Here is a 16,255-nt window from a genome sequence, read left to right as displayed (position 1 = left end):
CATCTATATGCATATGATAATAAATTTCACTTGACTTGAGGTTTTGAATCCAGTGTTGAGGAAATGGTGCTGTTGGAATGGGAGTACGTAAAAATAAATTGTTAGGAATCATTGACTAACCATCTGAGCTGGGAAGTGTTACAATTGAACAAGTGCACCTTTGTAAATAAATTATCACCCGAAAGGAACCTCGAAGTGCCTGAAGATACACCAACTCAAAGCAACTGTAGAAAAAAATATTAACAATTATAAATAAAGTGGTCAATAAAAGAACTGAGGTTGCTTGCATCTGAACTGGTTTCAAGTTTTGGACGAGACTTAAAATAGTAGTGGGGTTTAGCAATTTGCTATCCTCAGTCAGACTGGCGGAAGCTGCTTGGCAATGAAGTCTTCCACTGCCACCAATTCCTGTGCAATGAAAGAAGAGAGTTCTATTAAAATATTTTGAGTAATTCTAATATTCTAATTTTTGTTCCAAATTACTACTGGTAAAGTTAAATTTCCCCATAACACACAACAGCAAACATAGCAAATTATTATTGCTCTGATATTGTCCTTTTCGCTTTCAAAATCCATCCCACTCTCCTAAAGAATTAAAATCTATCATCACCTCAGTCTTGAGGCAAACATGCACCCACTTTTCCAACTTTATCTTTTGGTTTTCATTATAATTACCTCAAAAAAGATAACAAGCCAGAAACACTATTCTCTAGATCCTGACAGAACTGCCTTCTTTTTTCTGTCCCTTTGCTGGAAATCAACCATATGATCTGCCATCTATAGTCGAACTGAGCGCGGTTTAGTTACTAAAGTCTGACACAACCAGTCACAGTGAGTGGCGTCAAATTTGACAGAAGAAGCAGTTTTGCACAAATAGGCAATTTGGAAGACAATATAATTTTAACCTCATTATTAACCACAAAGCTATTTGGCCCAATTCTGGCTGACTACTTCAACAAGGAGCTATTTAATGTTGAAAGACTTTACCTCTGCTTGTCCCCAGTATGCATTAACACAAATATGGGTTTCTGCTGGATGACACGGGAACAGTTATTTGCAAACTGAAGGAACAGCAGCAACACTCACCTGTTGACATGTGCAGTGCTGCATTAAGTACGTAATAAACTGAATGTTTTCTGGATTGACGATTGTCTTTAGCTTATGCAAAGTCATAAAACCAAATTTTAGTGTTATCACAGGATCCATTTCACCATGACACTGCAGGATGCTGATGTCCTTGTTAACATTGCTGCCTGCTGCCTAGAAACAAACACATCCAGACTCTTACTTGCAATGAAATTTTATGCAGCTTCCCCTTAAATAAATACAAATCATACCCGTGTTTAAATCTCTTCAGTTGTACACTTTAATTCATTCCTAGAAATCCCATTTTATGAGATTAACCAATTGTTGTCCTATTACCAAGATTTGGTTAGATGGTATCTTTCTGATGAGTGTTAAATTGAATCCCAGGTGTGCCCACAAGTGGATAAATTTCTACATTGCACAGGCCAATGTGCAATGCTAGTCCATTGCAGACAAAACCCTCCCCACCATCGACCACATTTACATGGAGCGCTGCCATAGGAAAACAGCATCCATCATCAGGGATCCCCACCACCCAGGCCAGGCTCTCACCAGCCAGCAGGTACAGGAGCCTCAAGTCCCACACCAGCAGGTTCAGAAACAGTTACTCTGCAACAATCGGGCTCCTGAACTGACAGAGAGAGTGAAGCTTGGAATTTATCCTTTCTGAAGGAGTTTATTCTAACAATTTTCTTTACGTCCTCTCACTTTCCACTTTCTGTAGGGACTGCTCCCTTGTCCGTTTGTGCCTCTCCACTAATCTCCCTCCTGGCACGTATCCCTGCGTCAAGAGAAAAGCTACCCCTGCCCATTCACCTCCATTCAGGGCCCCAACCTGTCCTTCCAGGTGAGGCAGGACTTCAGCTGCGAATCAGCTGGGGTTGTCTATTGTGCCCGGTACTCCTGATGCGGCCTCCTCTACATTGGTGAGACCCAACGTAAATTGGGGGACCACTTCGCCGAGCACCTCCATTCCATCGGCCAAAAGTGGAACTTCCCGATGGCTGAACATTTTAATTCCTATCCCCATTCTTATTCCGACATGTCAGCCTCTTCTGGCACAATGAGGACACTGTCAGGGTGGAGGAGCAACACCTCATATTCTGACTAGGTAGTCTCCAACCTGATGGCTGAACATTGATTTCTCCTTCCTGCATTTTCTTTTCTCTTTTATTCTTTTCCCCTCCCCTTTTGATCTTTTTCTATTCCCCATTCTGGCCTCTTGCCTCTTCTCTTCAGCTGCCTGTCATCTCCCCTTGGTGCCCCTCCTTCTTCCCTTTCCCCTATGGTCCACTCTCCTCTCCTATCAGATTCCTTCTTCTCCAGCTCTTTACCTTCCCCACCCACCCGGCTTCACCTATCACCTTCCAGCTTGTCTTCCGTCCTTCCCCCACCTTTTTATTCTGGTGCTTTCCTACCCAGTCCCGAGGAAGAGCTTTACCCCAGAACGTGGACTGTTTATTTATTTTCATGGATGCTGCCTGACCTGCTGAGTTCCTCCAGCATTTAGTTGATCTCCAGTATCTGCGGAATCTCCCGTTTAGAAGTCTCTTCTCTTCTGGAGAGATCAATTGTTGACAGGTACGAGTGCTGTCTAGGACTTTGCCCGGGTCACCACTCTTCCTACAGAGCTGCAATGGGAAACCCTGCCATCATTGCAAAACCAATTATCCTCGGAATGCCTAAGCTCACTTCCAGCATGTCAATGATTAATAACCAGAGCAAAAATATCTGTTCGCTGGTAATTTCTGTTAAACATCACAAAATTATAAATCCATAAAGGTAGATAACTGAAGGGTAATTTTATCTACTACATGGACAAATCCTACTGCATCTTTATACCATAATAGAATATGTAAAGTGTTGAGGTACCTGTGGGAATGATTTATGAAGCGGAAGCCAGCAGCTCAGGGCTATAACACCACCTAACTTGTGATGGCTTGTTAAAGCAGTGTAGAGAGACAGTGCGCCACCCTGTAATACAATGGGAGGAGTTCAGTTACTTTCCTCGACAACCGTTCAAAAATACTAATTCAGATTTAAGCAAAATTAACTCTGAAGATTTACTTGTGAAAATCCTCCCAGGATGATCCTATGTGAAGGAATTCCATTTTTGATTTCGTGATCGATAATTGCTTTAACTTGGGGGGGGGGGATAAAAACACAGACAGTTATTAATTTGATGTAAATAAACCACATCTCCCCATTCCCTCTCTGTACACATAAGCTGGATACAAATAAGCTAACATCCATTATACAGGACATATATTTATCTCCTCCAATTTTAGTTGACAAGTACCACGTTACTTACTTTTCTGCCATGCCTGTACAATTTGGAATTTGCTGACATCTGCCCCTGTGAATGTTATGACTGCTGCTTTAGGATGTAACGCTGAGGCTTTATAAGGCATTGGTTGGACCACACTTGAATTTAACTGAATTGACTTTATTTCTTACATCCTTCACATACATGAGGAGTAAAAATCTTTACGTTGCGTCTCCAATGTGCAACGTGCAACCATTGTAATTTATAATAAATAGAAAGGTCAATGTAATATAGAGTACACTCAAGTCAGTGTGAGTTCATCAGTCTGATGGCCTGGTGGAAGAAGCTGTCCCGGAGCCTGATGGCCTGTTGAAGAAGCTGTTGGCTTTTATGCTGCGGTACCATTTCCCAAATGGTGGCAGCTGGAATAGATGGTTGTTGGGATGGCTTGGGTCCCTAATGATCCTTCAGGCCCTTTTTACACACCTGTCCTTGTAAATGACCTGAATCATGGGAAGTTCACATCTACGGATGTGCTGGGCTGTCCGATCCACTCTCTGCAGGGTCCTACGATTAAGGGAGGTACACTTCCCATACCGGGCAGTGATGCAGCCAGTCAGGATGCTCTCAATTGTGCCACTGTAGAAAGTTCTCAGGATTTGGGGGTCCATACCAAACTCCATACACTCGGATGCAGCCTCAGAACAGATGTCCATTTTTAGAACAGAGATTAGAAGGAATTTCGTTCACCAGTGGGTGGTGAATCTGTGGAATTTGTTGCTAGGCACGGCTGTGGAGGCCAAGTCATTGAGTATATGTAAAGCAGAGGCTGATAGGTTCTTGGTTAGACAGTGGCATCAAAGGTTACAGGGAGAAGGCAGGAGAATGGGGTTGACAAGGATAATAAATCAGCCATGATGGAATGGCACAGTAGAGTCAATGGGCCAAGTGGCTTAATTCTGCTCCTATGTCCTATGGTGGTAAGGTCCAAGCCCAAATATGTCTCGCTCTCCTGGTTCTCCTGCTTGCTTTCAGGCTGCAGACCACACTAGCTCTCTTGATAATTGTATCGTTCCTCCACCCAAGTCCATTACTGATCCCCCTCTCTCTTTCTTGCCACCAGCTCTGCATGAGTTGCTGCCTATGAGGTGCACGCTCTGTTGCTCCATTATGGAGAACAGTGACTAAACTTCCTCTATTCTCACTTGCCTAATCTAGACCATGGTGAGAAACGGAGTTAATGACTTTCACGTTCCTGTTTACAGGCTCCCCCGGGAAACAGGCTCCTATTGGAATTCTATCTCAAGTATTTGCTCAGGAACTATGCCTTTTCTGTTTTGGACTATACTTGTACACCCTCAATAGACACTAGACTGATTCTTTTTAATATAGTACTTAATCTTTCACTTCCCCCCGTTTGATGGGATTTTTTCTTTGCATTCCCAACCTTTTTTATGCCATGGACCAACACCAGTAAGCAAGGGGGTCTATGGAGCCCAGGTTGGGAGCCCCTCCACTACAGTCATGGGGAAATTCCTTTGTTAAAAGTGCACAAAGTGAGAAGCCCATAACTCATCTACCCCTCACCAAGAGCTTGGAGTGGATGAACAACAAAAAAGAAGGGAACTCACTGCAGTCAGCAGCTTTCTTTATACCAGCTTCATCTTCAGCATCATCTGGACTTAACCCGGTCAAGTCAAACCTTTTAAACAAACGAAAAACTCTTACAGACAGACATACTTTATTGATCCCGAGGGAAATTGGGTTTCGTTACAGTCGCACCAACCAAGAATAGTGTAGAAACATAGAAATATGAAACCATAAATAATTAAATAATAATAAGTAAATAACGCCAAGTGGAAATTAGTCCAGGACCAGCCTATTAGCTCAGGGTATCTGACACTCCGAGGGAGGAGTTGTAAAGTTTGATGGCCACAGGCAGGAATGACTTGCTATGACGCTCAGTGTTGCATCTCGGTGGAATGAGTCTCTGGCTGAATGTACTTTAAGAATGACATTGCACTCATCAACACGGGTCTCTGATCACTAGGCAAATATCTGATGAGATTATACTGACTCAATGCATTTTACATATAAACTTGTTTCTCTATCATACTTGACACCTCTATATGCACACACGCTGCTGATCAGGGTTGACCATGGATGTTACATCCAAGCTGTCTGTGTTGCAGCCAACACACAAGCCTACACACAAGGCAGTATTCAAAGGAACAGTGGCGTCGCAGGAGTTGCCAGTCACTCCAGCTCCAGACTGTTCCTCCAGGCTTTACACCCAAAGCCTTCCCCGTGAGTGGGTACAGCCACTAGGCAGTGGAGGTTTGAGATCAGGGTTTTCCTTCTCCTAAATGAGCTGCCAACTGTGGCCGATGAGTCCCATCTGTCTGAAACAACTGGTTTTAAGGCACCAGTAACCTGCCTTTCTCCTTCTCCTGTCGGTAAGTTGCCAAGCCACAGATGAAGGCCAGGAACTGACCATTGTAGAGTCGAATTGAGATGCATGCCATTGAGAGCATTACAGTTGGAGCTTATCCCCACTACACCTCTCCCACCCCCACCGGCTATTTTAGGAACCACACAAACACAAACACTTACTTCACAGCGGTGGTTGCCCTGCTTCATATTTTCAACAATATTTGCACTTCAGATATCCAGTATTTGCAAAGCCAATTTTGATTTCTTGTACAGTAGAGAAGTTACACATTTAACTGCACTCGACTGTCACCAGGACACATCTCTGCAAATATTGGGTCAACACAGAGAAAGGCCATATTTGATTTGGCAAAACGCAAAGAGCTAAATAGGTTAGAAGTTGATCATTGCTAATAACTTAAAAGGAAGAGATGCAAACAGTTATGATGATTTAAGGAAGGGATTAGGCACAACCTGTAAACAGCAATAGAAGAGAAATTATACAGAATTTAGTCTGACATGAACTGTTTATCCCCTTGGGGCAAGATACTCTTAATGCCAAAAGAATTTTTTTTTAAAACCCAGAAAATTGAAGAGATGAAAGCCAATAGAAAGTTACTGGAGAAATAAAATAAACAGAACAAGCCCAAATTCAAAGGAACAAAGGAAATACTCACTCGACCCGTGTGACAAAAATAGAGAATGAGTAGAGACAGTCAACAAACAGATTAGAGTACACGAGGATGGGAAGTGGAAGAAAAGTGAAAAGTGTCAAGAGAAAAGTGTACTGCCCGAAATAAATCGTTATTTATAGTGGAGAAACAGGATTTTTTAATAATACTTTTTTTTTCCCCAGTTAGCACCTTTCACACATTAAGGTGCAGGCTCAAAGTGCTTTACACAGATTGTGAAGATGCATCAATATAGACATAAAAATACCTGACAAAATTTTAAATCTTAAGTAAAGACAAACATTATATAGAATAAAATGTAATCAAATATACCAAATTATATAAACATAATCAACATCAACAGGCATAAGTAGGCCAAATCAAAAAAGTAGGTTTTTAAGAAGTGTTTTGAAGTGTTCCTCAGTACTAGTCTGGTGCATCTCAGTTGGTAGAGTATTCCAGATTCCAGGAAAAGGCCATATCATCAGTTCTTAGGAACACTAAGCAAACCAAGATTATGAAAGGGATGTGAGGGGATACACACTCCAAAGTATACAGAGGAGCTAGATTATTCAGGGCTTTATATACAATTAAAATTAATCCTAAAGGACAGAGACAACCAGTATAATGATGTTAAAACCAGTGAAATGTGCTCAGATTTTTTTTTGTTTAAGATACTTGTTGCTGCATTTTTGAGCTGATTTATATCTTTCTTAGGCAGTCCTGAAGAGTGCATTACTGTAGTCTAGTTGGCTAAAAACAAAGTGTTTATTAATTTTTCTGCAACTTCTGCTATCAATAACCAACATTTCTGGTTTGTTTTGGCATCCTTTTACAGAAATGGAGACTGGAGGTCACTAAAATAAAGCAAGCAAATTAACAGCTAGAGCATAAAATAATGGCAGTGAATACTGACAGACCTCCAAGATTATTTCCATCCCAACACATAAAGCAGGGGGTTCCCAACTTTTTTTTAATGCCATGGACCAATACCATTAGGCAAGGGGCCCGTGGACCCCAAGTTGGGAACCCCTGGTGTAAAAGGGGTTGGCAAGGAAATTACAGATGTCCCAGTGATCAGTCAAAGTTCTCTCAATTGAGCAACAGTGCACTTAACCTGTAAGATTGCACCTTTGGCTTCACGGTTTAAGATGAGAGGAGAAAGCAATGGAACTACAAACCAATTTGTTTGTTGGGAAATTACTAACACTTATAACTAAGGATGTGATTGGTGCGTTGGCAAGTGGTTAAGGTGTTGGACTAGCAATCTGAAGGTCGTGAGTTCGAGCCCCAGCCGAGGGGCTTTGTTGTGTCCTTCAGCAAGGCACTTCTCCAGTCCACCGAGCTGAGAGTTAATGCTGGGAGTTAACCTTGCGATAGATTGGCGTCCTATCCGGAGGGGAGAGTCTCATATTCTCAATCGCTTCACGCCACAGAAATAAGCACCGGCCTGATGAGCCTATAAGGCTCAGGACTGACTTTAACACTTTAAATTATAATTAAAGATAGAAACTATCCTTATTGCAGCAATACAATGTTTTGGGTTCCAATTATTACCATAATTTTGAACTTAGGTGGTGGGATAAAATGCATTTCACCTTCCTGCTAGCCTCCTTTCCCTCCCCCAACATTTTATTCTGGCATCTTCCCCCTTCCTTTCCAGTCCTGAAGAAGGGTCTCGGCCCGAAACGTCAACTGTTTATTCATTTCCATAGATGCTGCCTGACCTGCGGAATTCCTCTAGCATTTTGTGTGTGTTGTCATAGAAACTGCAGTTTGAGAATATGCCCACTTTTTTTTTGAAGGGAATGATGCATTGATTTATCAGAGTACAACTTGGGCTTGAACTTGAGATCTGAATTAGAAACAAAATTACACAAATGAAGGTGGACGTCACTGGAATTTGGAATATGAAGAATGTTTGAAATTTAAGACAAGTGGATCTGGTGGAGGAATTATTTGGGAATCTAGGACTGCAGGTCCTAATGACTAGATCCAGGCCTTTAATAACATAAGTGGAAAAACCTTTCTACTTACAAAGTGCAATACATTTGGAATTCCTTTACAAATGACTATTAATATAGAGTCAATGATTAAGTTTAAATGTTAACAAAGTGAGGCAAGGGTGAACATGAAGTTAGCCAGGATATTAAAAACTGGACTCCCAGGTAAAAACAATTTAGAAGGCAGAGGAAATTTGACAATGGGTAGGGTGACAGAGAAATAAGACAAGAGTGTCATGAAAGGAGAAAATTTATGAATGACAGAAAAACTTACTCACCATGATGGAATTGATGCAAAGTTTTTCAATTGCACAGGCATCTTTGGCCTGAATAAACAAGAAAGAATTAAATCCCATTCAGAAATTATATCTCAAATATAGTCAAGCTTTACTTAATATTAATAAATGTTTTGATGTAATTTAGACCTCACAGTCAACTACGTAATTTCATTCCAAATATAAAATGAGTATTGTATTTCATATTTTGTTTCAGGCCAATAAACGATTCAAAGACAAAATTCTGCTCTGATCTAAAAGGACAGAAACACAAAAAATTAATTTCCCCAGAAGTATGTTGCTAGACAGTGGGAAGTGAATTCAGATTGATGATCACTGGTGCTGGAAAACGACTGTGCTAACTGCTACACCCAGAACACAATAAGGACTTTAAGTCATAGAAATCCTGAGTGTATAGACAGCTTTTCCAGACCCAATCATGTCACTTGGCGGTACAACGCTTTATAGTTCAGGTGACCGGGGTTCAATTCCCGAGGCTGCCTTAAGGAGTTTGTACGTTCTCCCAATGGGTTTCCTCTAGGTGCTCCGGTTTCCTCCCATAGTCCTAAGGCGTACCAGTTTCTAGGTTAATTGATCATTGTAAATTGTCCTGTGATTAGGCTAGGGTTAAATTGGTGGGTTGCTGTGAACCAAAAGGGCCAGTAATTTGACAGGCAGACAGATCATATTATATATGTGCTGGGACGAGAGAGTCCTGGTGAGTCAGCTCAAGTTGGGTAATTTGCCACAACTCATGGTAAATGACCGCCAGCTAGTCCCTTGGACCACTCTCACTGTGTCACTTCAATTGCAATGTTAAAATGAGCACAAGATTAAAACTGGCAATGGGAAAGCATTTCACCCTTCTGCAATCCTGCACTTTCTCCACCACAGTCAAGGTGAACACAACTCCTGCTTCCCCATTCTGGATCCAGGCACAAGGAGCGAGAAGTTTAAAATCACTCCAGGAGTTTCCTACAGATTTCATGACCACCAGGCTTTGCCTTTTCCTGATCTCAAAGCCACCAGCAACAATATCAAGCAGGCAGATGTGATACAAGGAAATGAACAGGTGTTCAACATCATCAGTTTAAAGAGAATATTTCAAACTAACACAAAGAAAACGTGAAAACATTAATCATCATGGTTAACTTACGCATGAGGGCAGATATATTTCACATAGGGAAGTCGGATAGAAGACAGCGATTCGGCCCATGCATATCTGAGAACAAATTTCAAACTTGTCAGTCCAATCATCTAACAGTTACAAAACATCAAATTTTAATCCAGCGGATCCTTTGTGTCTCTAATTTTAATCAGTAATACGGAATGAAACACCCCAGCTGAAATGTTGAAAAATTATTTTGGGGGTTCTGGACGTTGTTAGCAAAGCCAGCAATTTTTGCCTATCCATAACTACCCTTGGTCCAGCAAGCCCTTTAATTCACTTCAGAGGACATTCAAGAGTTAACCATCATAGTTAGTCTTAGAGTCATATACAAGACGGAACCTAGTAAGATTTTGCCCTTCTCCCTCAAATGACATTAGTGAACCAGTCTGAAGATTTTGAAGTTATTATTACTGATGACTATTTTTTTAAAAAAATACAGTCCATTTAATTAAACAAATTTAAATTCCATAGCTGCTACAGCGGGATTTCAATTCTCCTCTCAGTTTTGTTATTCCAGGCTTTTAGATACTAGTCCAGTAATTTAACTCTTTCACATATACAAAAAATTGTAATGGAAAACAAGGGGAAAATATTAAAATCAAGGTCAAGTTTATTTTCATGTGCACAAGTATAAAGAGAAACCTATTTGCAGCAGCTGCATCACGGGCACAAAGCATCATATAGGCAACATTCACAAGAAAGACAGAAGTTGTACAAAAGTTTTACAAGAAGACACGATTAGAACCGAAGAAAGTCCATTTTAGTACCAAGTGGTCAAAGTGTACAAAGTGTTGCTGAACTGTCGCGACTAGGTTTATGCTTTTAATTGAAGACACCTGATCTACAAATCTCCAAGTACCACAGCATCTCTAAACTAGCTTGGAACTGGATAAAGCTGAACAGGATAGGAAAAATGAATGGCCTGTTTACTTCATTATGTTTTTAAACTCACAGAAGCATTTAAAATACAAAACACCTTCAGTCATTCAGCTTTTCTCACTGTTCATTTTGTCTACATGAACGTGGAGACGATGACTCCTATAGTGGAGGAGCCTAGGGCCAGGGGGCACAGCGTCAGAATAGAAGGACATCCCTTCAGAACAGAGGTAAGGAGGAGTTTCTTCGGCAACACACTCAAAATGCTGGAGGAGCTCAGCAGGTCAGGCAGCGTCTATGGAAATTTCTTTAGCCAGAAGGTGGCACAGACTGATAAGGAGGCCAAGTCATTTGATATATTTAAAATAGAGGTTCATAGGTTCTTGATTAGTACGGGCATAGAAGGGTGTTGAGAAGGATAATAAATCAGCCATGAAAGAATGGCGGAACAGGCTCGATGGGCCAAATGACCCAGTCCTACTCCTATATGTTCTGGTCTATATTTCTTCCTTCTTTTCTGATGCTTCTGCTGTCTGAGGTTTCTCTACAGATTAGTCATTAGATCTCAGGCTAATTGCTGTGGTGCCCAGTCCTGCACTGGATTCAAAAGTGACTTCTCAGAGGCAACAGACAGTAGTTGAAGCACAAAGGGGAATAGATACAATGGGAGCTGAATATCCACTAATGGATGATTACTTTCCATGGTTCTCAGTTAGAAATGTAAAACCTATGCAAGTTAAAACTACGTTAAGTGAGTACGGCTGAACTTAGTACTATAAGGCATTTTAGCTGATGAAGTCGCAGGTACGATGATTTAAAAGAGCCAAGAGCATCAGCAGGCTGACCACAACAAATATCAGCATATACATTTCTTTCTGATTGAAAAGCTCAAGGAAGAAATTGGAAAGTGTATGTGTTCAGCGAGTAGGATGACCAAAGGTAGAAGTGGTTGAAAATGACAGTCCTAGTCATCAGTGAACGACCAACAATATGACACTACAGGTACAACACGCGGGAGGAACTCAGCAGGTCAGGCAGCATCCGTGGAAACAAGCAGTCAACGTTTTGGACTGAGACCCTTCGTCAGGTCTCAGCCTGAAACGTCTGCTCATTTCCACAGATGCTGCCTGACCTACTGAGTTCCTCCAGCGTGTTGTATGTGTTACTTTGACCACAGCATCTGCAGTATACTTTGTGTATATGATGCTACTGCCAGTATAGTTTTTCATTACACCTGTGCATACATGTACTTGTGCATATTCCAATAAAACTCAACTTTGAAGTCTAAATATCTGTCTTGTGTAACGGATTTTGTGTAATTTTACCTCCATAGAAATGCAGCTGGCTTCAGCTCAGTATCTTTCACTGACAGAATCAATGCTTATATATATAATTATACTATTAAAGCAATGCTATATTATAAATGACAGCAATGCTTCTTACAAATGAATGATGAATACATCAGACAAATGTAATGTGGATTAAATAAAGGAGTTAATTACCGTTAATGGGACCAACTCCCCCATTATCATGACCATGTAGATTATTTACATGTAAGTCATATTAGCTAGTGCCACCTATTTAACTCCTGGGGATTCACAGATCAACAAGAATCCCAACTCGCTTAATGCCCAACTCAGGAAGATAACTGATAACAATTACAGTATTTTTCTTTTTCCCAATAACAAAAATTAAATACTAATGTACAGGTGGAGTATTCAAGCTGGAATAAAGTTACTGAAGTTGAGAAAATGGATCTGGACCTGAAAGTATTCACAGCCCAATTAGCTGTTCAATAACATTGATGAGTCAAAAAAAACCCCATCAGTTTGAGGAATACTGTAAGTCAATTTATCCAGGGAAGAAAATGAAGAGCACATTTTGCCTCCAAGATGATATTTATTAATATTCCTACAAATGGATTTGCGAAATGATCTTCATGGAAAATAGGTAATAAGGATACATCACACAGCAACATAGTGTATATGACTATTATGTAATAAGAATGATCACAGAACTTCAGAATGCAAGTAGCAGATGCCTTTCGTCATAAGAAAAAACACTGAGCATACATTTAATGTTTTATGTCACTACAGTTAGAATTTTCACTTCAACTCACCCACTGTCGCCAAGTCCATGCAAGAAAATAACCTATGCAACACAATCGAAACAAGCATGAATATATAGGATACCATACAGCAAAGACAAGAAATATAATCCAATAAAACAATGTCAGACACAATATGATAGTAGCAATGGTATTTCAAATTAACTATGGAGGAAATTAATGCCTTATTCCCCTTTAGATCCCCACCAACCCTCCTACCTCTCACCTTTAAGCCCAGTCCTCATATCATGGGAAAGAGATTTTTATTACCCACTTTATCTATCACCTTCATAATTATATATACTTTTATCAGTTTTCCTCTTAGCCTCCTCAGCTTCAGAAAAAACAAAACAACAGACAGCGCTAGGGAACATGTTGCTTACCACTGCCGTCTCCCGTTCTGTCCCAGACACTGTCGCGGCTTCATCGAGCAGCGGCAAAGACATATTGTTACCACACATACATCAAGTGTGATACCTTCAGAGACAAAAACAGGAATAACTTGTTATGGTTCCCAGCTGGCACCAAGAACATTATTTTGAAAAAATTAAAACTCAGAGGCACTGGGCCAGAGACACACAAATTTATGAGGAACATTTCAAAAATGCTTGTTTCAAGTTAATGCTGTGTATTCCACAGAGAAATTTATTCTCCATATGAAACATTGCGATATATACCTGCAACTTCAAACTGAAAAAAACTCTGCATCTTTACTGCCATCACACAGTTTGCTGGCATAATATACTGAAGAAAATACTAGACAAAGGAGAAAATCTATAGCAAATTGGCCCTCAAAATATTAGGATATTATCACAACCTAGGTTCAAATTGTGTTTAAATAACAAACATCACCATCAGACTCACTTTATTATTTATTCTGTGATATTTTATGTGCAATCTTATTACAAAGTTATTGAAACTCCAGCTAGTTAGACAGCAAGGGAGATTCAAGGAGGTTTTCTAAAACTGATGTCCCTACATAGGGCGAATATGAAAATTTCCTTTAGCAGAAAGAACGATAATGAGGTGCTGTATATTTATAGAAATTGCTAGAAGGATTAGAAAGGAAAATGGAAATGCATTTCAACCAAAGAATGTCAGAGGTTTGGAATCCGCAGCCTCAGGAGGCAATCAGACCACAAATCTTCTTCCTGGTTAGAGTGTAACCGGGATGGACAAATAGCTGGGACATGCTGGTCTGAATGGATCTTCTTTTGGCTGGCATAATGATCCTATTCTATGTTGTGTATTTCTAGGATTCAATGAAATTCCAAAATACATTGGACAATGTCTATAATTCTAATTGTTGAGGAATAGGTAAAGAAAATGTTTGAGTCTGGTTAACAGTCATATTATTATTTTGTTTCCTCACCTTTGCATCAAAGAAGCCAAACATCTAATGTTTAAGACCCTACCTACTGGTCACTGGTATCCATTTACTATGTGTTAACAGGAATCAGAATCAGGTTTAATAATAATCAGGCTTATGTTGTGAATTTTGTTGTTTTCCCAGCAACAATATATTGCAATACAAAATAATAAAAACTATAAAATATATATATGCCAAAGATTTTTGCACAGTACTGTGCAATTTCATGTATTGGACTGTTACGCTGACGTTTAAAAGAAACTAATTTCATGACATATGTGAGTGATGATAAACCTGATTCTGATATGGGTCTCTGTTGTGGACTGAGAGTGGGAAGGGGACAGGGAGAGGGGAATTATGGTTGGAAAAAGGGGAAGTGAGGGGGGAGGGAGTGGGAAGTACAAGACAGACATTCTGTAATGATAATAAACCAATCATTCAGAATCAATTGTCCTTGCCTGGTGCCTCAGGGCTGTGTCTGTGGATCTCCTTCTCTGCCCCCTGTCCAACACCCCTGCCACTCCTTCCCTACCACCTGCCCCACACCCCTGGCACTCCTCCTCTGCCACCTGCCTCACACCCCTGTCACTCCTTGTCCCACACCCCTCCCACAGCGCTCCACCCTCACCATTCCCAACATCCTTTGACCCTGCCATATTTACAAACTCGCTCTCTGACCCATGTTGACAAATACAGCACTGTGCGAATGTCTGAGGCACCCTAGCTATATGAGACTTTTGCGCAGTACTGTATATAAATTAAATTAGTACAAAAAGCAAGGGGAAAATACTGAGGTGGTGTTCATTGTCCATTCAGAAATCTGATGATGGTTGGGAGGGGAAGAAGCTGTTCCTGCTCCTAGCTGATGGTAAGATGCAACATACAATGACAATCTGACAGATGTGCTGGGTTTTAACTGCTCTCTGGTATAAATATTTTGAAATAGTATTTAAGCCTTGGGAGGTAATCAGATTGACATTACTACTACTTAATTTTACACATACATACTTCGTAGCAAGAAATTTTAAAATATATTAAATAATGTCATCTTTTAATGCCATTTGAATGTGTAGTGGATGACATTAGCCACGTTGCACAAGAAGGTCTCACGATACAGTGAGCCATAATAGGGGCATTTATTGGGTATCAATCCCAACCGCGGAGGGGTGCGGGGAGAGGATTGCCAACGAGCGCCAGTGAGGAGAGGGATGGAGGGGCAACAGGGAAGGATAGGGTGGAGAGAGGAATGGAGGCGGCGTGAGGGGGATGGGGGAGAAGAGCGATAGAGGAGAAAGGGGTGGATGGGGTTGACGAAGAAGGAGAGAGCCGGAACCGGATAAACCGGAGGCCGCCCGGTTTCCTCGAAAGACGACTTACTTCCAGCGGACCGCCACTTACCCATCCACCACCAGACCCGTTGCCACCGACCACCCAGCTGCCTTCACTGGCCGGTAACGCAGAGCATCCGCATCCCGGTCTCCGGAGTTGACGTCACTCAATCCCAGTGACTCTACCTTTCCATTCGCTGGATCCCTGACATGCTAAACTAACGGCTATTTTTACCCTTGTATTTCCAGAATGCACGGGAGATCCCAACTGTCGCAATCCAGATATAACACAAAGTTCAATGACATCGATGCAATTTTATATTCCTGGGTCCCATTTGCCACCCCGCTCCTGTAACCCTGTCAGTTCCAGCGTGTGATTCTTTTGTCTCTGTCGTCTCTCCAATTATTGGGAGCATTTCAAATATCCAGATGCAGGTGCAGCAGAGGTGTGAGAACCAGCCAACTGTGTAAACAACAGCTTTATAGGACCCTGGTCAGACCCCACTTGGAGTACTGTGCTCAGTTCTGGTCACCTCGCTATAGGAAGGATGTGGAAGCTGTAGAAAGGGTGCAGAGGAGATTTACAAGGATGTTGCCTGGATTGGGGAGCATGCCTTATGAGAATAGGTTGAGTGAACTTGGCCTTTTCTCCTTGGAGCAAAGGAGGAGGAGA

General features: G+C 41.1%; 1 protein-coding gene across 1 annotated transcript; it reads right to left on the bottom strand.

Moving 5' to 3' along the window:
* Positions 1 to 202: 202 nt before the first annotated feature.
* On the bottom strand, positions 203 to 15,831 carry lypla2 (lysophospholipase 2). Its single transcript, XM_059954460.1, has 10 exons — positions 15,653 to 15,831; positions 13,269 to 13,362; positions 12,898 to 12,929; positions 9,888 to 9,953; positions 8,735 to 8,782; positions 4,984 to 5,054; positions 3,154 to 3,227; positions 2,959 to 3,060; positions 1,087 to 1,260; positions 203 to 408 (listed from the first exon to the last, which is right to left on the bottom strand). The coding sequence occupies exons 2-10, from the start codon at positions 13,344 to 13,346 to the stop codon at positions 358 to 360; spliced, it is 696 nt and encodes a 231-aa protein (XP_059810443.1). The 5' UTR covers positions 13,347 to 13,362; positions 15,653 to 15,831; the 3' UTR covers positions 203 to 357.
* Between the last annotated feature and the right edge of the window lie 424 nt (positions 15,832 to 16,255).

This window comes from Hypanus sabinus, chromosome 30 (genome assembly GCF_030144855.1).
Source record: "Hypanus sabinus isolate sHypSab1 chromosome 30, sHypSab1.hap1, whole genome shotgun sequence".
Classification (NCBI taxonomy): domain Eukaryota; kingdom Metazoa; phylum Chordata; class Chondrichthyes; order Myliobatiformes; family Dasyatidae; genus Hypanus; species Hypanus sabinus.
This window is presented reverse-complemented; position numbering and strand designations above follow the sequence as displayed.

Excerpts from the sequence above, each read along its gene's own strand:
- lypla2 (XM_059954460.1), bottom strand. The coding sequence starts at position 13,346 with ATGTGTGGTAACAATATGTCTTTGCCGCTGCTCGATGAAGCCGCGACA. Across the intron at positions 12,930-13,268 it reads CAGAACGGGAGACGGCAGTG|GTTATTTTCTTGCATGGACT; the intron begins GTAAGCAACATG and ends TGTGTTGCATAG. Across the intron at positions 9,954-12,897 it reads CATGGACTTGGCGACAGTGG|ATATGCATGGGCCGAATCGC; the intron begins GTGAGTTGAAGT and ends ATTTGTTCTCAG.